The 25,460-nt window shown below is 45.4% G+C and overlaps 1 protein-coding gene across 8 annotated transcripts in view; it reads right to left on the bottom strand.

Moving 5' to 3' along the window:
* The window catches only part of LOC112151375 (histone-lysine N-methyltransferase 2C), a 46,997-nt gene extending 22,952 nt beyond the window's left edge, over positions 1–24,045 (bottom strand). For 4 of the 8 annotated variants that reach the window (XM_036217417.1, XM_024280286.2, XM_024280285.2 and 1 more), the window contains exons 1-26: positions 23,562–23,796; positions 20,473–20,688; positions 17,496–17,575; positions 15,572–16,076; positions 14,991–15,170; positions 14,888–14,910; positions 14,727–14,813; positions 13,360–13,469; positions 13,092–13,242; positions 12,833–13,004; positions 12,361–12,475; positions 12,124–12,287; positions 6,826–11,075; positions 6,080–6,229; positions 4,978–5,687; positions 4,797–4,901; positions 3,165–3,290; positions 2,315–2,434; positions 2,127–2,228; positions 1,953–2,057; positions 1,118–1,299; positions 882–1,046; positions 703–812; positions 578–637; positions 403–505; positions 210–325 (exon numbers count right to left, since the gene is read on the bottom strand). In XM_036217417.1, coding sequence (XP_036073310.1) covers positions 210–325; positions 403–505; positions 578–637; positions 703–812; positions 882–1,046; positions 1,118–1,299; positions 1,953–2,057; positions 2,127–2,228; positions 2,315–2,434; positions 3,165–3,290; positions 4,797–4,901; positions 4,978–5,687; positions 6,080–6,229; positions 6,826–11,075; positions 12,124–12,287; positions 12,361–12,475; positions 12,833–13,004; positions 13,092–13,242; positions 13,360–13,469; positions 14,727–14,813; positions 14,888–14,910; positions 14,991–15,170; positions 15,572–16,076; positions 17,496–17,575; positions 20,473–20,687 — 8,206 coding nt within the window. In that variant the 5' untranslated portion in view covers position 20,688; positions 23,562–23,796. Of the gene's footprint in view, positions 1–209; positions 326–402; positions 506–577; positions 638–702; positions 813–881; positions 1,047–1,117; positions 1,300–1,952; positions 2,058–2,126; positions 2,229–2,314; positions 2,435–3,164; positions 3,291–4,796; positions 4,902–4,977; positions 5,688–6,079; positions 6,230–6,825; positions 11,076–12,123; positions 12,288–12,360; positions 12,476–12,832; positions 13,005–13,091; positions 13,243–13,359; positions 13,470–14,726; positions 14,814–14,887; positions 14,911–14,990; positions 15,171–15,571; positions 16,077–17,495; positions 17,576–20,472; positions 20,689–23,561; positions 23,797–23,845 lie in introns of those variants that run through there. The other 4 variants (XM_024280283.2, XM_024280284.2, XM_024280287.2 and 1 more) reach the window with 4 other exon arrangements.
* Between the last annotated feature and the right edge of the window lie 1,415 nt (positions 24,046–25,460).

Here is a 25,460-nt window from a genome sequence, read left to right as displayed (position 1 = left end):
ACTGGCGGATGATTTCAGGACTTTTTGGTAACCCTTGGCTATCCTAGGCATGATTACATTAAAAGTGGGGGCATCTGGACAAGAGTTAACAAAGCAGCTCTTTCTATTTATTTACTCCTCTTTTTGCTTTATTTTAAATGCCTGGCGAGGCTGATGCTGCAACCCCCACATGGTGAATTATGCTAAATCAACCCAGCCTGAGGACCCACCCTGCTGACCTCTGCTGTGCTCCTGCTCCAGGGACAGGTCTGCGTGCACTGGAGTCTGCAGGACAAACACGCTGTTCTGGTTGGTGATCCTCAGCTTCAGTTTGGGTTTACACTTGCTGGAGAGGCAGAGGGTAAGCAGCTCCATCATCAAAGACATCTGCACAGCTGGCAAGGAAAGGGGGCAAGGTTTTACCTGCGATATCTACGTGGAGAGCTCAGAGGTTCAACTAGAGACTGAAGCTGAGAGAGCCCTGACTCAGTGAGGCACACGCCGTCCTGAGTGTAGATCTTCGTGTCTGGAAACATAGAGACAGTGTCAGGTTGTGGTCCTGATTCGGCTGTTGAGATCCACAGGTTAGCAAACTGACCTGGTTCTCTGGTTTTGGACATGATGTGAGGCAGGTGAGGACCCAGAGTTTCTGCCCTTCCTGCAACAACAACAAGTCAGAGGGGAACCACAACAACATCATCAAGTGAAGGCGGCTCTAGTTACCGTAGGTGCCGCGTTCATGCGCTTTGCACAGTGAGCAGTCAAAGCCTTCGTCTGCAGCCACCTCCACCTGGTCTTCTGTGGACAGTCCCTGACACGTGGCATGGACCCACCTGCACACATAAGGATGGTGACCCGGAGTGACATAAAGATCCAGAGGAGATGCCTCGGGTTTACGTTACCTGTCGCACTGCTGGCACTGCAGGATGAGGTCATCCTCAGCATATGTGTGCTGGCATGCGGGGCAGCGGCTCAGACTGCAGCACGGCCCGCACAGACTATAGTTTCTCTGCCAGTCAGAGTGCACGCCGGGAGAGGTGGAGCCACACTGAACGCACCACACACACCTGAGGACACACACATGTCGTCAAGACTAGCCACGCTTCTCCTAAACCGCATGACAGACAGCTGCACCCACCACTTGCACTTCCACGCTCCCTTTGGCACAGTGTGGAGGGGCGGGTCCAGGCAGTAGGTGTGGTAGCTGATGTCACAGTCATCACAGAGCAGCAGACGGCCGGGGTCGCTGGCGTCACCACAAGCCTCGCACACAGTACACTCCAGACAGCGCCATCCTTTGGTTAGGATCACCCGAGTAATCTACAACCCAAAGAGTAATCAGATTACACATAGCAGAACACATTATGAGTTTAGATTACAGCTACTGATCAGACTACACTAATACGAGATGCACTAATACAACGAATGTCGATAAGATCAATCAGTAATAATAGAACAAAGAATCACTAAGCAGATAACAAAACTCAGACAGACTGCAAATTGTGAAGAATGATTTATCAGGTTGCAAAGAATCAGTAATCAAATTGCCAAAAATCAGTAATCAGAATCCAATAAATTAGCAATCAAATTGTAAAGATTCAGATCTCCCCCAAAAAAAAGTAATCAGACTGCAATGAGTCAGTTATCAAATGTTGAAGAATCAGTAATCTGATTGCTCACATAAAAGATGTCATGGTGAGAAGAAGTATAGTTACAAATAGATAGATTACTAAAAAGTAATCGGACTAAAGTTCAATAGATTAAGGACATGTGATATAAGGTTTAATTTTAGGCATTAAAAAGGATAAAGTAATCAAGTTGCAGTCTGATTGAAGACATTTGTCACAGCAAAAATATGCTGACTGAACAAAAGCAGATGTATAAAATGAAAGATAAAGTAAATACTTCAAATATGGCTAAACATTGTTTAAGTCCTCGTTCAACAAAAGATTTACAGTAGTCATGTCACTGACCTTGATGTTGACGCAGTAAGGATGGTAACACTGTCCACACTGAGAACAGGCCAGCAGGCGGCCCTCAGCTCCCTGACCAAAGCTCCCACACACCACACACATGTCCTGCACACACGGGGGACGGTGAGCGTCGGCTGCATAGCTGCACAGGTGGATGCTGTCAGCTAGACTCACCTGTTTGAGGGTGAAGTGATCTGAGGTGGAGAACATCACCACCGTGTTGTGCATTGAATTCTCCTCTTCCTCCTTGGCCTGGAAAGGCTCCACAAAGACAGTCTGGAGCACATGAAAAATATTTGACCTCTTCTGATCAATGAGCAGGTGATTGCCTGATCTGAGCATGCTCAGTGTGTCTGCCTTACCCCTGTTGTCACAGCTAGACTGTCCAGACTCCTCAGTCGGCTTCTTCCTCTCCCTCCTCTTCCTCCTCCAACACCACCTCCTCTGGACCTCCTTCTGCCAGGGAACCCTGAACCACGACCCTGTGAGGGTGGAGGGGTGAAGACAAAAACAGAGAAGGAGGAAACAGGAAGAGATTGAGGAGCAGTAGGAGCAGTGAAGGGAGCAGAAGCAAGGAGTCGACATCCTTCAGAGCCCGACTTCTTTGAACACAGATCCCACTTAAATGATCGGATGAAACAAAATCAGGGTACAGAGGACTTTCCTCATGTTCAGCAGGTTTAACCTCTTCAGACCTGGCATTCACATGCATGGTCATCACATTTTGGGTTACATTACCAAAGTAGTTAATTCTGCTTAACCGGATATTGTGTGTGTAAAGGTTTAGCTGAAATATTAGCTTGAGTCTTCCGAGGTTAAACCAGGCTGGCTGGGGGTGGGTGTGTGCAGCCAGATCTGCAGATCATCACAGAATGAGGACTCGATCTACCAGATTCTTTCATGTAATGAGATGTTCTACATTAACAGGATAACAGTTTAATCAGAGCCAGCAAAGGCAGTGCCAGAGCCCTGCTTTGGCCCAACTCTGAGAGAATGTTCAGATCCTGTTTCAGCAGATCTTTAGATTGAGGTCAGTGAGGTCTTCTCGACTGGGCCAGGGTGGGTTGGTAAACGGAGATCTGCTTTCTATCGATCCAATAAAATTGCCGGTGAGAATTTAGCAGCTTCAATAAAGTTAGTCTGGTTAATAGTAGGGCGTCAGATGTGCTTGTTAGTTAACCAAGTTAGTTAGAGCCGATCTGAGTTCTTTACCACGGTTGTGCTCCAGAGGGGGGAGTCCAGCAGACTTTGCTTGGAGCTCTCCCACCCTGCCTCCCCCATGGAGTCCTGAGAGGACGAGGGGGGGCTCAGTGCTCTGCGACTGCTCCACCACAAACCCTGAGTTTGGTGGGAGGGGGGGGTAAGATGCAGGAGGAGGTCAGAAAGGAAAAAGGAAGGAAGGCAGGAGGAGAAAGGGGGACAAATGCAGCAACATAAATGCAACAGGCACAAAAACTGAAACACATCACCATGGCAACCTCATGCACACAAGCATACACATCTGTTGATCAGTCCAAACACACATGCTGTGCACGTGCAGTTGGTCCAAACATGCTGAATGCACAGATACAGTGTTAGTGACCAACGTGAGGATGATGCAGAGATGGATCACGCTCCTCTCCTCCTCTGAGGAGGAGGTGAGCTGCTGGATCACAGAGGAGCTGCCACCTCCTCCACTGTTAATGGAGGCAGGCTGACAGCAGAGATGCTCCACGGCCACAGCTCCTCAGTTTCAGATGAAGACTCACACAGAGCTTGAGTAAAGTCCACCAAAAGTCATTTGCTTTTCTAACAAGCTCTTATGGCATTCTTCAAACGATAGAACACATGAAGGAAATTAAGCTCCAAATGGCATTTCTAAGTATTTTTTTTACTCGTCTGGGCTGGAATCTGACTTACACCTGCACAGCTCTGATACAGTGTCAGCTTGATACACCACAAGTCAGACTGCATAATTTCTCCAGAAACCATGTCCTAGAAAGAATTTTTAAAAGTTGGCTAAAAGCGCCTAATAAGGAATAAAAGACCCATGGGAACACTTTTACAAAAGAATAAAATATGATCATACTACATGAAAATATCTTGAGGATTAAATACAAATTCACGGCTCTATTAATAAAAAAAAGTCAAAACTTGAGTGCATTAACTGTTTCAGTCACTTGACGTATGTTCTGACAAACTTGTACTCACTGCTCAGAAAAGTACAAAAGTTCAGCTATTAGAATTTTTAATCAGGCAGGATCTATGATGTTATTTGATAGGTCAAATGAAGAAAATTAAATGAGACCCTTTTAATGGCATGCTTTGTTCCAAGATTACACCTTACACTGAAGTTTGAGAACAATAGCATTATGATTGTTCCAAAGCTACAACCGCTTCTCTACATTTTCATTCATCAGACACAATTCCATTTTTCTTTCAAATCCTGGTCCAACCCCCTTTTATGAATTGAGCATCTGTTGGAAGAATCAGACAATTCTGATAAAGTTATTCCAGCCTTCATAACTGGGCACCATCTTCCCTTAAAAAACTCCACTGAGAATGAGGTCTTAAAACTACACGTATTTTATTTACAAAAAACTTTGAAGAAAATCTAAACTGATGCGTTCTTCTTGCTTTTTGTGGTGGTTATACCAAGACAACTTGTTCATCTTTGACCTCATAAGCTCAAACGAAAGTATAGCCAACCCAGAGCTGAAATGTAGCAAGTGCACCTTAAACACTTTCTGCCTCAGGTTTAGTTACGTCCACAATCAAAGTTATTGAACGTTACAAAACAACAAAAAAGAAATTGGAACTGCACCAATGATAACTGGACATATCTGTCAGGGGCAGAACCCGTACCTGCTTGACTCGAGCTCTTCCAGAGGAGAACTTCCTCTTGGAGATGGCCGGTTTCCCCATGCCGATCTTTGGGGTGAAGGGGAGCACTGTGGGAGGGGCCTGAGACTGAACCAGAACAGGATGTTAGTGTTGAGGTAAAGCATGCTGATGGCACTAAACGCGGCTGAACCCGGAGACTCACTTCAAACAGTGGAGGAGAATCTCTGCACATCAGAGGAGGCGAGGGTGGGGTGAGTGGAGGCGGGGTGACGGGGGTTCGGGCTGGGGAGGTTTCTGGGGAGGCCTCGGTGGAGAAGGGGGACTGTCTAAGTCGTATGGAGAGATCGTCTGAGGGCCTGGAGGAGCAAGGGGGAGGCCTCAGAATCCGACCTTTTCCCCTGCGAGAAGGCGCCAGGGAGTTAGGGGAGGACAGGTTCAGGAGGGAGGGCGGAGGAGAGGATGTCATCAGCTCCATCACCTCCATGTCTAAAGAAGACCCTAGGTCCAACACAGGGCTAACCGGCCTCTCCTCTTCCTCTGCATCTGATTGGAGGGCTTTTGCCTCCTCGTCCTCTAGCTTTTCATTCATTGTCTGTTCCTCCCTACCCAGGCAGCCATCTGCTTGAAGCTCCTCCTCTTTCTGTGAGGGTTCAGCATGTGATTGGTCCCCATCTTTGGTGGGTTCTGTCACAAACTCTGTTGGGCTTTGTGATTGGCTGACAGGCGTGCTCCCCTCAACCTTGGTGTGGTTTTCCACACAGGGAATCTGGGTCATTGGGTCATCCTCGTCTGGAAGGGTAGATGAAGGAGGGGACTGTGGTGAAAGGGCGGAGCATGCAGCAGGGGTTGAAAAAGAAGCCGGCGAGCAGGGGAGGGGGGCATCAATCGGTTGGTCCTCGGGAATCAGGCTCTCTGCAAAGACAAAACCAAATGAAGAAGAATATTGAGTGCCACAACTTGTTGAGGTTATAGTTCAGAGAAAAAAAATCATATTTTAAACCCAGAAACCACTCTGGGAGCAGCTCGAGTCCAGCAGACATCACCAGCTGGACCTCTATCAACCAGTTTGTCATCGGGATAATCTTTAGAATCACAGACTTTGATGCTCGTGTAAAGATTTCATTACTTTTATGAACTATATGGCAAATCTAAAACTTATCAAAAATGCGGAAGTGTCTGAAAACTTTCTGAAGAAATTGTCAATTTCAGACCAGTTCCCTGCACAAGTTCAGACTTTATCGATTTAGAATCTCTCAGAAACAGGAAAGTAGAAAGATAAGAGATGTAAACAAACTGCTCCTCACCTGAACGAGAACACACTTGAACAGTTCTGAGAAGACTCTGCACCTCCTCTGCTTCAACTCCCCCCTGGTCTTCTTCTGGACTCGCCTGAGCTGTATAATGGTGGTCTTCCTCGTCCTTAGAGGACCTCTGCTCTTCCTCCATGTTGACATCTGGAGATTAGTGGTGCCACAAACCATTATTTTTATTAGTCGTCTAATCACCAATTATTTTTTCAGATTAATCGACTAATCGGGTCATGGGCAAACTTAATCTTAATCATCAGTACCTTTAAACCAACTAAAAACTAGATATATAGTATTTACTGCGATTATGCTAGTGTGAATGCTGTAAGCTGAATATGTCCGCTGAAATTGATAGCTGAAAACGCTGAAGCTGATAGCCAGCTAAAAAACTAGTTAAATGCCAAATTAGTCTAAAAAAACAGAAAAAAGCCTAAGTCAGCCAAAACAGCTAGCTTGTAGCTGAAATATTAGCTAAACTCCAAAATAGCCTAAAAACCTTAATAAATGCCAAAATAGTCCAAAAAGCTAGCAGAATGCTATTATTACTTCCAACTTTACAACACTCTGACTCCCTATAATATAAAGTAATGACTAATCGACTATTATTTTAGTCGTCGACTATTTTAATAGTCGATTAGTCGGCGATTAGTTGACTAATCGTGGCAGCCCTACTGGAGATACAGAAAGTGCTGATGTCAAAAACCATACTACACATCAGGCTCCGTCTACTCGCTGATACTCACCTGCAACTGCTGACTGGAGGCTTCCAGGACCAGACTCCACCTGTACAGCGCTAGTGAGACCCAGATCAGGACTGGTTTCAGGAATAACCTCAGAGTTTCCAGGACCTGGACCCTCCGCTTCAGAAGCTGCTAGGTCACAAGCAGGACTTGCAACTGGACTTCGGTGTGAAGGGCTGCATTGAGCTTGTGGAGGCAATGGGGCAGCCACTTGAGGAGGGCTCGCCTCTATGTGGGTGGGGCTTAGGCGAGTAGCAGAAGCTTCACCGCTGAGGGTAGTGCAAGGCATCACAGTGTTATCCTGAGCAGGACCAGTCTGGCCTGGGCTAGCGACTTGAGGGGAATCATCTGACAGAGCTGATCCTGGTTGAGAGATGACCAATTGACATTCCGGAGCATCTTGATCCGGACTGAAAGGAGGGGTGTTAACAGGTGTCCGAGTCCTTTGTGGAACACATTCTGGGTCCAGCTGAGCTGCACTGGGAATTATGGGGCTTGCTGAACTGGCCGGATGGTCCAAATGTGAGACGGGAGAGGGGCTAAGATGTGCTTCAGTAAGGCTGGCACTGGCTATAGCACCATGTTCCACATGACGGGGGCTGCTTGATGGGCTTTCAGAACCTGCAGCTTGAGGCATGCTGGGAGCTGTCCAATCAGGACTGCTGTCTTTCTGCATGAGGTCTGAGGGAATGAGACCAACTCCATTACCAGGAGACCTTGGTGGACTTTGACTGGCAGCTGCAGGGCAGGGACTGTCCTGGTCCTCCTGGTCCTGGGGGACGGTCGGGGTAAGGTGTGGGGAACTGGAGGAGGCTGGTGGTGGTGGGTCCATCTCTGCAGGAGAACAAACATCTGTGGGGGGAGCCGAGGGGGTTTCTGGGCGGGGTGGATTCTCGGGGCTTCTGGGATCAGCTTCAGCCTGCTGTAGCTTCTCGTGCTCCGGATCCCAGGCTAGTAGTGGTTCTACTGAGCAGGTCTCAGCCATGGGGCTGGTTGGTTGTGCTGGAGGGCAAATCTCAATAGCTACAGAAATAACATTGGGGGGGCTCTGGGACTGACAGGCAGCAGAGCTTTCGGCAAGCGTCAGCTGGGAGGGACTGACACTTGCTGGTTCGATGGCATCTGCACACGGGGAGGGACCGCCACACGGACTGTGACCAGCAGAGTTCAATGGGGAGGGACTCCCCTTGGTTCCCTCCCCAGAAGGGAGGAAAGTTAGGCTACTGTGTTCCTGTGAAGTGCTGATGTGTTCAAGGCTTTCTGGTGTTTGGACAAAAGGGACGGGGGGGCTAGTCTCAACATGGGGACCAATGGGCAAGGCAGAGGTGGAGCTAAAGGAGGCGGGGTTTTCTTCCAGTGTTTGGTGGTGTGGGTTCAAGCCCAGGTCTGAGGCGGCTGGAGCCTGGAGCTGTGCGGGGCTCGCGGGCTGTGACAGACTGAGGGGTATTGGGATGGAGGGAGACGCACACTGGCTACAAGGAGCAGAATGCGGCCTGCAGTAACCTGGGGGGCGGTCCCGGTTCAGTGCAGAAAAAGGTGAGGCTTCCACAGGGTTTTGCTGGTCCAGGTTGGGTTCTGCTTCCTGCCTGGAGCATTGAGGTGAGGCGCCCCCTTCTGCTGGACTGAGATGTCCTGGCTGTGAACTGCAGTCCAGCTGGGTGGGAGGACTAAATGATTTGCTGGGTTGGGTCTCATCCTCCTGACCGGCACCGGATGGTTGTGGACTGAGCTGAGTCTCAGAAACATCTGAAGTACAAACCAGCCCAGGCGGAGTTGGACTCTGTTCAGGAAGAGACATAGTTGTTTCCGGCACAGGACTCTGACCTTCTCTGGGTTCCTGTGGCTGGGTGGGACTGAGCTCTGAGGGGGTCTGCTGGGCATGTGCAGAGGTCTGAATGTCAGAAGGAGATGAATGTAGGGGTTCTTGTTCAAGAGCTTCTGGACCATGGGGAGATGAGGAAGATATTTCCTGGTGCTCTTCAGAGGAAGATTTTTCCTGATCTGTGTGAGAGGAGGAGGATCTTTGATCAGAGTCGATGACATCAACATTCTCTGAAGGAGCATCATGGACCTCTGCTGCTTCACCATGTGAAATGACAGAACCATGAGGGGTTCCTTTGGGAGATGAGACAGGACTAAGTTGATTTTCTTCAGAACCCATTATTGGACCTTGATTCAGACCCATTGGAGATGGCTCAAGAGTTGAAAGAAACTCTTTAGGAGATGGAGCAGAATTTTGTTGGAGGCTTGAAGAGTCATCTGTGTCCTGGATAACCCCAAGGTGTGGCTCTGGAGCACTGTGGGTTTCTACAGAAGATGGTGCAGGACTCTGAGGGATGGTTTCAGAAGACCGAGAACATTGCTGAGGTTCTGAAGGAGACTGTGGGTCTCCTTCAGAAAAAACAAGTCTTTCAGGATCTTGATCGACCTCTGCGGAAATGGATGAATGACTCTGAGCAGCATCTTCAGGACTTGATACAGAGCCTTGTTGAAGCTTTGTGCTCAATGGTCCAGGACTCTGACAACTGTCTTTTAGAATAGATTCAGAAACAGTGGTAGAACCATGATTTTCTTCTGGACATGGAGCAGCACTCAATTGATTGTCAACTTCAGAAATTTGTGGAGGACTTTCATGAGACTCTGTAGGTAATGCTGTGGATGCAGGAGATGTTTGAAGATCTTGAGTGCAGTCACTGGGTGGTACAGAATCTTTTCGGAGATCAAGAGAAAGTTTTGCAGCAGACTGACAGGTGTCTTCACAACTTGGAACAAGAATTAGAGGAACCTCAGTCAAACAAGGCTCAGAAGTTCTGGGGACATTTTCAGAAGGTGCTGCAGGGCTTTGCACCATCTCCTCTAAAAGTGCTGCTGGACTCTGATAGGTCTTTTCTGGAGGTGATTTCGGGCTTTTCTGAATCTCTTCTGAGGATGCTCCTGGACTTGCAGGGACCTTTTCTGCAGGTACTGTAGGACTTTGCACCATCTCTCCTAGAGGAGGTACAGAACTCTGATGGGTATTTTCTGAAAGTACTGTAGGACTTTGCACCATCTCCTCTAAAGGAGCTACAGGACTCTGATGGGTCTTTTCTATTGCTGATTCAGGGTTTTGCAGAATCTCTACCAAAGGCGCTGCAGGACTTGAGGGGGCCTTTTCTGAAGATGCTGGAGGACTTTGCACCATCTCCTCTAGAGGTGCTCCAGGACTTGGATAAGCCTTTTCTAAAGAAGAGCTGGAGTTTTGCTCAATCTCCTCCAAAGATGCTGCAGGACTTGTGGGAACATTTTCTGAGGGTCCTGGAGGACTTTGCTGAATCTCTTCTCTGAGATCTTTCTGGAGATTTGGAGAAGACGGTGCCTGACTCTGATGGATTTCCTCTGCAGAATGTTCAGTGCTCTGCTGGATGTCTGTGGAGGATGCTGCAGGACTTTGCTGAATCTCTTCTAGAGATGCTGGAGGACTACTACAGATGTTTTCTGAAGGTGCTTGAGAACTTTGATCGATCTCATCACATGATAATATAAGCTTGTGATGGCTCTCAGAGGTTAGATCATCGAAGACCTCTTTAGGGGGTGATGAAGGAATCTGAAGGTCTGATGGAGATGTTGGTGGGATTTGATTGGAGTCTAATAAAGATTTTACAGGGCTCGGTGGAACTTCTTCAGAAGACGACAGAGAATCATGTTTTAGATTAGTTTCTGAATGCTGACAAATCTCTTCAGAAGACAGTGATGGACTTTGACTAATTTCTTTGTGACAAAATGCAAGATCTTTTTGGTGGTTTGGGGAAGATGGTGGCTGACTCTGATGGACTTCCTCAGAAGACTGTTCAGGGCTCTGCTGGACGTCTGCGGGGGATTCTGCAGGACTCTGATGGATCTCTTCAGCATGTGGTAGTTGACTGTTTGGGGAATCTGTGTGAGCTTGTGAAGGACTTTGTTGAACATCTGCAGGAGACGCTGCAGCACTGGGTTCCATTGCAGGCGGAGGGGGAGTAAGACGCTGCGGTGATGGCACACAGACACTCCTGGCAGGACTCTGAGCCTCTGAACAGAGGGGCTGGACAGGACTGTCAGCAGAATGAACATCTGTACTACTCGGAGGCTGGAGCTGTAAAACATCAGTGGGTGGGGCTGGGCTATGGCTTTGTGGTATTGGCTCCTCGTTCTCCTGAGGCTGGCAGCTAAAGCAGATGTAACCCTCTGACCCCGCCCTGCCCTCCCCAGCCTGGACCGAACACTCAACATGGACACACCTGAAACATATGCAGAAATTGTGAAACTTTGATGCTGCCTCTGGAGGAGGACGATTTCCATCAACATTCTCCCTACATGTTTAAACACAAGCTTTAGGGTATGTCTAGATCAGGGCTCTGCAACCTGCCGCTCCAGATTCACTTTTATATTTTATCTTTTCATGATGGCTCCTTGGCCAAACATAAAATAAGTCATAGAGACTGCTGACCCAGCCATGTCGACCGTCAGTCAGCAGCTCCTCCTAAACCAAAACTACCTAAAGAAAACAAATAAACAAAGCCTGCAAACTAAGACTACCAAGATCCAACCCCAAACTAAAATAACAAAACCTAACAGTGTAAGACTGCTGAGGACAAAGAGGGGAAAAAGAACAAGAAATAAATAAAAGAAAAAGAAAAAAGCCAGTTTTAAAGAAAGGATTACTTAATTATCATTTATTAAATTTAGATGAGTTAAATGTATAAATTGATGTCTGAGGTTCACATAGATGATAAACTATGTAGGTTTTTACATCCTGTTGATCTAAAGAAGCCTTGTTTGTTCAACTCTACCTCCAGAATGAACAGATTTTATATGTAGAGAAAAACTTTGGTAAAAAGTTTGATCTTTTAGGAGTTAAAAGCACATATTATCTTATGCTGCACAACATTGGTTACTAGCTGTCCAGATATGGACTGAGATTATCCTATTTGGCACAGAGCAGCTTTTATAAAAGAGAGTTATTTAAGCTTCTGCAAAAATAAATAAATAAATAAAAAGAAATCACATTTTGAGATGCTAGCTTCTTTTTATGCTTTTGCTCATGCCAAAAAATAGACACAATTGATATTATTTAAAAAAGGTCATAAACGTAAATCCAAATTTCCTAAAGGCTAAAGTAAGACTATGTGCCTCCTTCTAGGTAGAAAAATGAGAAAATGAGTAGAAAATGAGCCCAAATGGCTCTTTTACTGTTAAAGGTTGCCGACCCCTGGTCTATACATTCAATTACATGAACTCTGGCTCTTTTAGCGCTGTCATTTAAAAGAAGATGGACTGAAGGTGTACCTGTAGCAGCAGGAGCAGGTGAGATAGTCCTGCGGTGTGTGGAACTCGGGTGTTCGGTCACAGAGAGGGCAGGGCAGGGCCAGGTCACATGATTCACACAGGAATGGGTTGTTGGCCCACTGGCCTGATGATGTTACGCCACAGCGGCGGCAGGTTCTGCAGTTCTGGACAGAGGAGGTACTTGTGAGCTCAATAGCACCACACATTAATAATTGCTCGTCTGTGTTAAAATCTAACCTTGCAGGTCCAAACAGTACATGGGGCGTCATCCAGCGGTGGCGTGAGACAGTGAGCGTGGTAAGCTTTATCACAGCGCACACACAACAGGAGCCCGCCACTGTCGCCTGGCAGACTGGCAAAGAAAAACACAGCTGTGGTCACACATGCACACCAAAACCTATCTAGATCAGATCAGTCAGTCACTTTCCAAGACCACACTGGCTGCATGCTGTAGGAAAAAAACAAATGCTGGACAGGAACAAAAAATCCATCCTGTCACATGATGCTTCTGTACAGCTACCACATGCCATGTATACAGGAAGTATGTCTCAGCTCCACATTGTATATCTTTTTAACTCTGCATGTAGGAGTGAGGTTTTTCTGGTCCCGTTACTGCTTCAAAATGTGACAGTTTTGTGTGAGCTACAGTCAGAACCAGTTTCAGCAGGGACCCCCAAAGAGCCGAAACCTCACAGTGTCTTTACGTTACCTGCAGCTGCGACACATGCGGCACTGAGGACATTGCCAGCCGACCCGACTCAGAGGTGAGGGCGTCACGGAGGGGTCCAGGCAGCTGCCATGATAACAGCTACCGCAGCAAGAGCACATCAGAAGGCCGCCGGGGTCTCCGCTGCTCGCACATAGCCGACACTGTGAAGAGCCTGCAAGGGGACAGAGGCATTACGTCACCAAGCTGCCTCAGGTTGTCCGTTCACCACACAAATCAATGACTTTGGGAGATGTTGTACCTGTGTGTGCATGCTGCGGGCACAGTATGCGTCTCTGGTTCCAGTCTTGGCACGCCCCAGCAGCAGCTGCACATGGCATGTGGTAGCTGCGCATACAGCCCGTTTCCTGGCAACGCAACGATGCACCGAGATGCCGGCAGAACGCACACACCTGGACAGGTGAAGAGGGAGAAGATGTGGCTCGGTTGTTTTTAAAGACACATAAAACCCATCTAGTCATCTGCCTAGTAAGACCAAAATCCATACACTCCAACAGACCATCACCCACCTGAATGCTTCCTGAGTCTATGGCTTTGTCCACGAAGAGCAGAGATTGGCCCTCCCCTTTGCGAACCCCCTCTGACCAGGTGGCACACTGCAGGTGAGCACAGCACTGACCTGTGTACACACAAGTACATGCATCACTCTATTTTGAAACTTTTAACTCAACCAAAAAGACCGGGGAAAAGTTCAACATGACACGTTCAAATAAAATACCAGGGAAAATGTTGTTTTAATAATGTAAAAACTAAAAACATGTCAGCACACATAGCATAAAACAGTTTTAAGCTATTGTGCCACCTGCCTCTGACTATGAATACATCAGAGTTTTTGTGGTAGAACACAAACCAAAAGAAATGTTAGAAACATGCTTACTTTCACACACAAAAACACCTTTAAATACCTTTTTGGTAACAGAGTTTTTGTTTAAACCGTCAGCAAGAAATAGTTCACGTCTGTACAGATTTTGACATTCTGTATTACTGGGACCATAAAGCACTATATCATTAAACAAAGAAAAAGTGGTTTATTTACATACATAAGGAACATCATATTATGGGGAACATTTCCGTATTTTCTGGATTATAAGTCGCACCTGAGTATAAGTTACAGGAGCAAAAAACGTCTAATAAAGAATAAAAAAAAACATACACAAGTCACACTTTTATATTTGCTATGTCAAGAATAAGTCGCTCTGGAGTATAAGTCACACCCCTGGCTAAACCATAAAAAAAATTTAAAAAAAAAACCCAGCGACTTCTACTCCATAAAATACGGTAAGTGGAAAAAAAAACACTAATCAAATAACGTGATGTGACTTACTGCCCAGAATGCCTAGAGAAGCCAAAATACAGGTGATTGGTCAGGGGGGTTGATGGGAAGTTTTCTTAGCATATTTTTTTCTTTATTATAAATTAATCGAGCTATAAACGGACCAATCAGATGCCTCAATAAAAGTAGAAGCTCTCTCATCGAACGTTCTAAGTCTTTGCAATTATTTTACCAAGACTGCATTCAGTTTGGATTTCCAACAAGCTCCCTTCTGATTGGTGAGAGTGGTTGCCATAGACATGTTGGCTCAGACTGACTCGGACCAATCACTGTCTACTGACGATTTTTCGTTCCACCAAGGTGACTGCTGAAAAAATGGTGACTGAATTGACTTCATTTTGTTGGAATCGGAAGTAAGGCATTTAAACAAGCAAAAAAAAAAAACGTGACAATTCTAATCAAACTAGGACACCTCATAGTCTGAAAACATCAATACCCTCTCAAACAAATGTAAAATGTATATGGTGTTAAATTCAGAAATATGGATCAATCTTCTTTGGATCATTTTAGAACCCACACATTAACAGAAGGCAGCCGGCTCACCTGTGGCGTCGAACAGTGATTGGACGTCGATGTCGTGTGGAAGGCCGATAGGTCCGAGCTGCTTCATTAACTCTGAGGAAGACTCGTCTGAAACAAACACGGCACAGCGCTCACACTCAAGTTACTGACCAGGAACAACAAGACCCAGAGGATAAACTCACCACACTGCTCCGGACTGCTGCACCTGCACAGACACACAAAGGTTAGACCACCTGACCACAACTCGTCAGCATCTTCTAAATGACTAAAACACGGCGGACTCACGTGGGCGGAGCCTGGTTGTCATGGAAGCAGTGTTCGTGACAGTCGCTGTCCCGGTCAGAGGAGGTGCGGCGGTTGAGAATGTGGAGTGGAATGTAACCGGGGGTCGGGCCAAACACTACCAGGCGGCCCAGGCCTAGAGGAGGCTCGTCACCACGGTAACAGAAGGCACACTGCTTCCGCCTATGTGGAGACAACGCACGATCCTGAGTGTGTTTACATATTTGTTTGGGTGCCGTGGATCTCAGACCAAAGCATCTGCTACCCTGCTTTGTGTAATAGATATGGTGACATCACCTGGCCAGCCTACAGGCAGGGTCAACCTATGTTCTGGTCGTAAACTGCAGTTCTGAACCAGGACAGCGGTCCAGCTCCAGATAAAAGACAGATACTGCTCCTTTGAGCTTCTCTCAATCACAATTCATGCAGTTCAGAGAATCTCCAGAACTCTCTACAAGTGTGCTCTCTACTCTCTACTATGGAGCAGGATGGAACGACGTTGTTGGATCTTTCAGCTTCTGAGCCTGAACCCCCCAAACCCACCTGATTCTGATTTGTTTTAACACATATGTGCGAGCACTTACCGCTTTTTGGCGTGTCCCAGAATGGGGGTGGGCGAGCCCCCAGAGTCCTCTGACAGAGAGCGCTGGTACATTGGGGACAGCGAGTCCTCGTCTTCGTCGTCCAGCCTTAGGCAGGGGGACACAGGAGGACTGCAGTGGGGGCTGGGGGCAGGACTCTGCTCAGTAGGGCTGCTTATCAGGCCGGGCCGCTCTTCTTCAGCAGGACTGGGATCCGGTCTGGGGGACAAATTAAGGTCTGGAGGTGGGAGCGTGGTGCAGACACCTGGGTGCTCCACAGGACTGGGAGGTGGGAGTGGAGCAGTGGGAGGAGGACCGGTTAGATCTTCCTCCTCAGCAGTAGAAGGCGGCTCTGGACTGGACTTTAAGACAGGAACAGGCTCTGGTTCTGGTGGTGGACTGAGCCGGTCCTGGCTGGGTTCAGGGTCAGGGTCCAGGTCAGGGTTTGTGTTGGACTTTCTCCTAGAAGTGGACCGCCTTCGTCCTGCTGCTCGGACCTCCTTGGGTTCTGTGAGCACAGAGTTCAGAATTAGGTTTCTTCATAAAAACAGACTCTAAATTTCTGACGCTGCGTCACTCACACTCCTCATCTCTAGTTCTCAGAAAAACCTGAAAACGACTTGAAACAAGCTGGTCTCAACTGGGGTTGCCACGATTAGTTGACTAATCGATGACTATTTAAATAGTCGACGACTAATTTAATAGTCGATCAGTCGTTATTTTATATTATATGGAGTAACACAGTAGTAAAGTTGAACAAAGTTGTGAGCGTTTAGCACAAAAAAAAAAAATCACTTTTTAAATTATTTGAGTTACTGAGATAAAAACTTTATCTTTAGTGAAAAATAGTTCCTTGTTTCAGATGCCGACCTCATTAGAGAGATCAGGAATATACTTTCCATCAAACTCATTTTGACAGGTGACCTTTGACCCTATATATCCTTTATATATAAAAGTGATATTAAATTGTTACATCTTCTTGAGGGGCGGGGTACCTGTCAAAACGAGTTTGATGGAAAGTATGTTCCTCATCACTCTCATTTGATTTAATCTTGTTTTAATCACAGAAACAAATGAAGGACAGAGGCTTCACAATTCATTAAAAGTTTAATAAACTATCATCTTTATTGTCGTTATTTTTAGTTACTTTAAAGCTAATGATGGTTAAGATGCATGTTTTACATCCATGTCCAGATTAGTCGAGTTATCGGTAAAAATAATCGGTGATTAGTCGATTAATCAGGAAGGTCAGTGTGGTAAATTCAAGAACAAGCAGCACATTATTGTACATCTTTGACTCCTGCATTCATAATTACGAATAAAAGCAGAAGAAAGTTGTAGAAAGAGCATTTCATGGGGGCAGAAGCTGCCGATCATCTGGTCTATCTGAAGCTCAGCAATTGTCAAAATATGTTCAAACAACCACATTAGCAATGAACTTGGACTGAAAAAGTTATTAACCCACTTCAAACAGATTTAGAACTGATGTGGACAGTGTGATTCCATCCAGCATGAGCAGGCAAGTCAACTGAGGAAAGCAATTGATGTTCACTAAACTGCATCTACACCAACTTCCAGGTTTAGGTGCTGCTTTCATAGGACAGAATTCTCACCGGTAGTCTGCTCTGTTGTGTGGTTTAACATGCAACATGAAGGAATTTTAACACAAAGGCAGAGAATTCTCTCTATTTTTAAAAATAAACCAGTCTATGTGCAGACTTCGAATGTGACCTTCAGGTAAACTACTGTAAAACTGGACTCTGACCCACTAAACAGACCCAATGAGCCTTTCAGTTACGCAGCAAAAACTTGTTGTGCCGAGTTCCACCAAGTGAAAGCCTGCAGCATCAGAGGTTATGGCCAGCAGGGTACTTTCCAGCAGGTCAGTTTCTGCAGACACAAAGGTGAAAGCGACGCAGAAACACACCTGTCTTTTGAGGCTCCTCCTTCTCTGCAGCGTCCATGCTCTCTTCATCTTCTACCTGTGCCTGGCCTCGACTCCTTCCCCTGCAGGCATGAACAGACCAAGTCAGTCAGGCATTAGCAGAAGTGTGAAGGCAAGAATGGTGGAACAAACTGCAGAAATACCAATCACATGCTCGGATCAGTCACAATAAATTACAGTTTTAACTTACTTTTTCCTCTTTTGTGTGTTTGTTAATAAATCTTCTGAAATTAGTATTTTGTGTATAGTTTTAGAAAGACATTTTTTTGTTTTTTGGATTTAAGACACTGACATGGGCCCGTTCTCTTTTCAAGAAGCAGCTAAAGGTGGGTGCAAACAATGTTCTGCCCCGCCCCAACAGAGACGGGAGGACCAATCAGAACCTCCCAGCTACAGTCAAAGCGAGCCTCGACAAACATGCAGCCCTACATACAAGTTGGCATCACATCCCATTTCAAGTCCTGTGTTTTTATTGCGTCTTATGTTTTACTAAGAACTTTTAGAAAACATAAAATGAGAATGGAAACATCTACGACCGATGGTTATTTAACCTAGAAATAGTTTCTTCAACTTTTTTCCCCATTGTTTGAGTTAAAGAGGTACTCCTACAGTCTTTGGTGTCAGTCTTTACACCCAAATCCAGCATGCTCCTGTAGAACGTGGATGAAATGTGGATAAAAAACACAACAACGAACTTTAAAATTCATAGTTTTTTTTTTCTCAGATAAGGATTTAAATAAAATATGAGCAAGTTTGAGGCTGATATGTATTCATAATCAAATCAGAATCTGATGAAACTTTGTTTATAAAAACAAATTTGAGGGCAATGGATCTTCAAATGTTTGTAAGACCTAAGTGTCTCAATTCCCTACACTTTAGTCCAAACAATAACTCTGCGAAAGTTCACAGAAGTAGCAGGAGAAGTAAATAATGTAGAGTACAGGTGATTGACGTTTAGAGGTTTTAAAGAACAAAGACATTGTCTTTTTTGTGCAGTGAGAGGCAAACGTTACTGCGTTTAGCTTTTACCGCTTAGCTCTGTTCTCTCATTGGTTGGTTCCTGTGTTTTAATTGACAGCTGTTAGCCAGGACTGGGAGTGAATGTTAGCGCTGTAATTTGTGGGACTAGGAAGACAGACGAAGAACAGCATGACATGATTTCATCAATGTAAATGAGCTTTAGCAACTGAATGGGGTTTTTGGAGCAGCAGCTCTGCTTCCTGTCAGCCATGGTTCTGCCATGACATGTGACCCTTTCAGAAGGAGGTGGAGGCTACATCCCAGGTGGAGGTTGCCAAAGAAGGTCTAAGTGTATCAGCTGACAGCAGTGAGGGCCATGACATCACAGCACAGACCAGAAACAGTGTGTGTGGTGTGTGCACGTGGGCTCGTGAGAGTGTGTGATATTGCCTGTCTCGTGTCGGCCTCTAGCTGTCCTGAAAACCCAGCATCCACCACCTCTTCCCTAATAGCATTTCTGTCTGAGGAACTTGACTAACACTTCCAGAACTGGTCCCAGATTAACATGAAACTAAAGCAGGGGTGTCAAACTCAATCGAACAAGGAGCCAAAATCCAAAACATACGTTAGGTCGCGAACCGAACAGGATAACTTTTTAACATAAGGATGAACTAGACATACAGCATTACCTATGATAATGCTGGTGTGAATGCTGTTAACTGAATTTGGCTGATGAAGATGCTGGTGATGATAGCTGAAGATGCTGAAATTGATAGCCGAAAACACTGAAGCTGATAGTCAGCTAAAATATTAGCTAAAAGCCAAATTAGGCTAAAAGAACTTAAAAAAAAAACTAGGTTGGCCAAAACAGCTAGCATGTGGCTGAAAAAAATAGCTAAACATCAAAATACCATAAAAAACTGAAAAAAGCCTAAAGCAGCCAAAACATCTAGCGTGTAAATATTATCCTAACTCCAAAATAGCCTAAAAAACCTTTTAAAAAGCATAAATTAGTAGAAACAGCCAGCATATATCTGAAATATTAGCTAAACTCTAAAATTGCCCTAAACAATCTTAGTAAATGCCAAAATGGTCCAAAAAGCTATCAGAATGCCAATTTTTAAAACTTTAGCACTGTAACTTTATGAATAATAAAAAGGCAGGAATATTGTTCCAGAATAAATCAACTTAAACCTTAAATAACTTTGAATATTTTACTCTCCAAAAAAATATTATTTTGTCAATATTATGCAAGTTAGAAATAAGTGCAAGATAACATCGGCCCATTAATAAAAATAAAATAAAATGATCTGGAGGGCCGGATACGGCCCCCGGGCCTCGACTTTGACACGTTCTTTTGGACCCACACCTCAGGAAAAAGCAGACATCTTTTTCGGCTGTCAATCTCGCAGCTGGACAGTATCATGAGTCCTGATGTAACCTCTGAGGGGATGTCACAGTCCAGGTTCCTGTGTTTGGCATGGTTTATGTTGACTAGCATATTCTTGCATGTTGGGGAGCAGTGACACTGCAAAGACCTGAATACTGCTGTTCACAATCAAAACATCATCAAACGCCACAGCAGGTCAAATCTTAGGTGGTGTTTGTCCCACATGTAGCCCTTGACCCCATTGCTACTTATGACTCACATAAGGTCACCGTGACAACCGGGAGGACACGGCCTTGATAAAGAACTCTACCCATAGGCAGCTGGAGGTTGTACCCCTCACCACCTCCCTACGGTTAAACTGCACACCTGTTCCAGAGGACTTACTTGACTTCTAAATTCAGCAAGTGTTTCTATGGCAACAAAGAAACAACAGCATCCCCACCTGAGCAGCTTAACCAACCCCCCTCCCACAAAAGAGACCCAAACCTGCAGCCAGGTGTGACGATCTTTAGAAAAAGATCAACTTCATCAGTTTGTAACCTGAAAGGCTAAAGGATGCTCTGAACTGTCATTAATGGGACTCGGACGTCACAAAAGCTCCAAACTCACTTTTTCCTTGAGCTGCGGGGTGGGGGAGGTGGAGGAGCTGGAGGAGGGGCAGGCCGACCATTGCTTCCGTCCTTCCGTGGTCGTCCGCGGGGTCGCTTATCCTGGGCAGGACTGTTGTACGCAGCCTTGGCGAGCTGGGCATTGCGTCCGGCCCGAGTGATGAGGGAGGGCGGTCCTCTGTCCCGAGGCTCTTGGGGGTGAGCCTCTGATGGCATTCTGAGGGATGAAAAAGCATAACCATGATTAAACACTGACAGAACGGGAGCTCCAAGAAGTTGCTGTTACCTAAAAGATGAAACAATTGTGCAGAAGGGTAACAATGGAAATCCAAATCAATAAATCTAAGATAGAAAACCAACATCCGTCTGGTTCAGTCCGTCATGTCAACAAAGATTGAACCCCAAAACAGGTTCAGCAGGTGGGCTCAAGAGCTTCATGACCGATCCTGACACATCTGATGGAGAATCTACTTCTACAAGACCACCAGAGACTTTGTGGTTACCTGCAACATAATCCCTAGCATTCGGCTGGAATAAGCAGAAATCAGGATTTATGTCCCCTCTTTATCAGGTTTGGTTTTCTATCGCACATAGTACTCACAGGAAAAAAGCAAACCAAACCACCTGGAAAAAAAAAAAAAAAAAAATCACTAAATTCATGCCGATTTAAGATTGATACTGTCCAAAACAACTGTCGCAAACAGCAAAAAGGAAGAAAAAAAGAGGGGTTAGTCCCACAAGACCTCTAGCTATTGTACTTCCATAAGTGTAGGAAGCTCCTCACTTTTATCCAGCAGACATTTTTAGCATTCTGTATGATCCCTGCTGCTTTAAGTTTATGCTCTGGGCTGTTTTTTCTCCCAGTAATACATTAAGCTCATATCATTTCATCGCCATTCTCTGTGGAAAGGCTGTCTGCATTCACACTGAAATGAATCGCACCAGAGTTCCTCTGCAAGTGAACAGAAATCCTTGTTTTGGTGTTGCAACCCAGCAAAACCAAGAAGACCATCAGCAGAAAGAAAGAAACCAACATCCTGACATCCTCATACAATTTCCAGAATGGGTTGGAGATCCAAAAATCCTTGCAACTCCAATGACAGGGTGCTGTATGACTAAAGCCTAGCTCCAACCACCTAACCGATTCACTGGGACGGTTAAAAGTTTTTAACTGTAGTTTAGTCCAGCAACGACACTCTCCCCAACTCATCAATTGACTCAAGCGCTCAGATAAAAACACCAAAGTCTCTACGTGTTTGCACGAGTATCCTGGGAGGCTCAATGCAACATGTTTGAGAACCTTCAAGGTCAGATTTGAAGGATTTTTTTCTGAAACTTTCTCTGGTCTTCAAGTACATAGTAACTAATTAGCAGTAATGATTCATGTAAGGTTTCCAACTGAACTGGGATTTTGATCAGTACCAATCCAACAAAGAAATGTAAATGTAAACATTTGACACAAGGAGGTCAGAGTCCCCGTGAATCACACCAGACGTGTGTCCTCAACCCGATCCTGAGAACACAAGCAAATTCATTCGTTCAGCTTTTGGAGAGGGATATATTTGATCTTTCTTGTGGAGGTCTAATTTTTCAGATGAGCGTCATCATTCTGGTCCTTCCCTCTTGGGGTGGCTGCCGTCAGCACCAGAGAAGCTGAGCTGTGTTCATCCTTCAGCACTCTTTCCATCAGGGCATTTCAAAGCGATCAATACCTGCAGAGCCGCTCCACCACAGCGCAGATCAGTGATTCACACAGTTTTTAAAGATGAAAGCTGCTGACGGGATCGTCACAGCTATATTCTTCTCTTATTTTTCCTAAAAAAACAGAACAGAATAGGTTGTTTTTACCTTTTTTTTGCTCTGAATTGTACCCAAGGGCAACGCCATAAAAAAACACAAGAAGCTTTGAAAAGCTATAGATTCTGGTCTTCTCGATGCACCTGGTGCATGGGATCTTCACATCATCTCTCGGACATTGCTGAAACTATCACATCCTAAAACACAAGAAGCTTTGAAAAGCTATAGATTCTGGTCTTCTCGATGCACCTGGTGCATGGGATCTTCTCATCATCTCTCGGACATTGCTGAAACTAACACATCCTAAACACACTCAGAGGGGAATGATCTACAACACAATAACTCCACAACAGTCGGCAAGACTGTTCAGTAGACTCCTCTCTAACTCCATCCCCAGTCAGGGGATATTTCACCCCCCTGTGATCTGATACGGCCACTTTATGACTGCAATCAGACGCTTCAAAAGTTCTGATGCACCCAAGTTCCTTCTTAAAACTGAAGTTCTAATCAAGAAGAAGTCTGGTTATGGTCTCCTTTGTCAGAGAAACCTACTGTCAGCCTCGAAACATGACATCATCAACTGAAAAAAACACTGGCTTCATTGAGTTTGTCTGTCTTTCCCTCACACAAAAGATCCAAAAACTCATCAGAAACTGATTCTGAAGTGATCACATGATTACCAAGGAGAACACCTGGACGACTGCTGGTGCACTAACCAGCTGGCTCTCGTGGGTTTTTGACCACTAGCACTCCTGAGTCTTCACTAAAGCTTTACTGCACGCAGGTATCATCTCCACCACCTGACCACGCGTGTGTTCCTGTAGGACACCAGAGCACCTCCATGGCTGACAGATGCTTTCAGCAGACCCTGACTCGGGTGAAACTGGACCAGGAGCTCACTTCCTTGTCCAACAACTGAAGATCTATACCCTCAGCAGAACCCTCTGAAGATGAAATTAGCTGGAACCTTCAGGGACCCCTAGAACCTGCGATAGAACAGCTAGCGTTGATCTGGGTTCGAACGACACCAGACCATCGATGCCCCAGGACCGGTTGAGTGACAGCAGAACCTGCCAAAGCGACCGGAAGCAGCCTTCGGTGAGCGCGCACGCGCTGCTTCACGCCATGAATTACAGTCACGCACGCGGACACGGTAACTAGCTTTTAGCCGTTAGCTTCCTCGCGCCTCTGCTGCTAGCGTTAGCTGTTAGCGCACCGACCTCCGCAGGCCCTCGGGGGAGCGGTAATAGTCACCGAGCTTGGCCGTGGGTTCGAGTGCAGAGTGGTCCTTACTGTTCTGACGCGGTTTTCTTCTTCGTCTGCAGCTTTCCGACCACTCAGAACCGCGAGCTTCTCCCACTGAAAACCTCGGTTTCGTGGGTTTGCCGGCGCCACGCGCTCCGTGGAATCATGCCCGTGGGTCGCTGCGGATAAAAACAAGATTTCTGCGCGTAAAAACGTCTGAAAATCAAAGTTGGAGCGGCCGCTCCGTCATGGAGGCCATGTTTGGGAGCGACCGAAGCACCGCCTGTCAGCGGCAGCAGGGGAAGTAGGTCCTAGAGAACCAGAGCTCTCACCTTCACCGCAGCGAACCGAACTTCACGACAGACAGATACAGCATTCAGTCATCCGAGGCCTGGATTCCGGTCACTCAGTGGTGCCGATTCCGAATCGGTCCGTATGTTGTTGTGCGTTGTGTAAAAAGTATGTGTGTGACCCCGCGGAGGGATCTAATGGAGGGCTGCTCCGGTGAAGCGGCTTGTGTCATCAGACCCGAAAAACCCGGAGCGGATCAGGGCTGACCGGAACTGGAACGTCGCACGTGCACAGACTCAGATAAACAACGTGTACGTCCAATCACAGCCCGCGTTAAATAAAAGAAAAACATTTCCACAAATTATTTAACTAACTTTACATCAGAGAACACGACCAGAACCACCCCACAAAAGGAATTCAAGGTAACAGTGACGAGAGTTTAGTTAAATATCGAAGTCACTCAAAATTAAAATATGAACATTCACAGAAATGAAGCAACTATTTTCTATATTTTATTTTGGCCTAAAACCAGATCATCATTGTAAATGAGAAATTGTTCTCAGATGAACAAGCCGAGAAAAAAATCAGATCCGGCATTAAAAGGTAAAACTATGACAAAAATATATATTTTTAAGCATTTTAATGTGTACTTTTACAGTTCTCCACGGCTGGTTCCCAGATCTACCGGTGTATTTTGGGGTGACTATTTGAAGCAATACTAATTTTTGGGATGATAGTGGTTTGAAACGCTGCAAATAAAATTTCATTGGTGGACATTTGGGCTTAAGATCTGTGTCCTAAGCAAAAAGACCTACCAAAATTGATAAATAACTAAGATTAAAATGTCCCCAAATATAAGACTCTGGTCTTCAGGACTGTCAAAGTCAAGGCCCGGGGGCGAGATCCTGCCCGCTGGGTAATTATATCCGGCCCTCCAGGTCATTTTATTTTATTGTTATTAATGGCCCGATGTTACTTGTACAATTTTGACAAAATATATTTTCATGGAGAGTAAAATGTTGAAAGTTATTTAAGGTTTAAGTTGATTTATTTTGGAATAACATTCCTGCCTTTATTATTCATAAAAGTTACCGTTTAAAAATTGCCGTGCTGCTAGCTTTTTGGACCTTTTTTGGCATTTACTAAGATGTTGTAGGCTATTTTGGAGTTTAGCTAATATTTCAGCTACATGCTAGCTGTTTTGGCTAATTTAGGCTTTTTTAATTTTTTTAGGCAATTTTAAAGTCTAGCTATTTTTTTCAGCTACATAATACCTCTTTTGGCCAAGCTATGTATATATATATATATATATATATATATATATATAAGTTTTTATGCTAATTTGGCAATTAGCAAATATTTCAGCTGGTTATTAGCTTCAGCGTTTTCAGCTAGCTTCAGTGAGTTCAGCTATCGACTTCATTGTTTTCAGCTATCCATTTCAGCATCTTTAGCTATCAGCACTAGCATTTTCACATTGAGCTTACAACATTCACACCAGAGGTGGGTAGTAACCATAGACTTAATATATAATTAGACGCATCATCTCTGACGTCACCCATTGACTTTCACAGTCCCTGAAATGAAGCCTGAATATTCAGCTCATGGCCGCAGCCATATTGGCTGGAGTTAACTCCGCCTCACACGGACGTTCCA

This window comes from Oryzias melastigma, linkage group LG20 (genome assembly GCF_002922805.2).
Source record: "Oryzias melastigma strain HK-1 linkage group LG20, ASM292280v2, whole genome shotgun sequence".
Taxonomy (NCBI): Eukaryota; Metazoa; Chordata; class Actinopteri; order Beloniformes; family Adrianichthyidae; genus Oryzias; species Oryzias melastigma.
The sequence above is the reverse complement of the archived record's forward strand: the minus strand, read 5'-3'. Positions and strand labels throughout refer to the sequence as shown.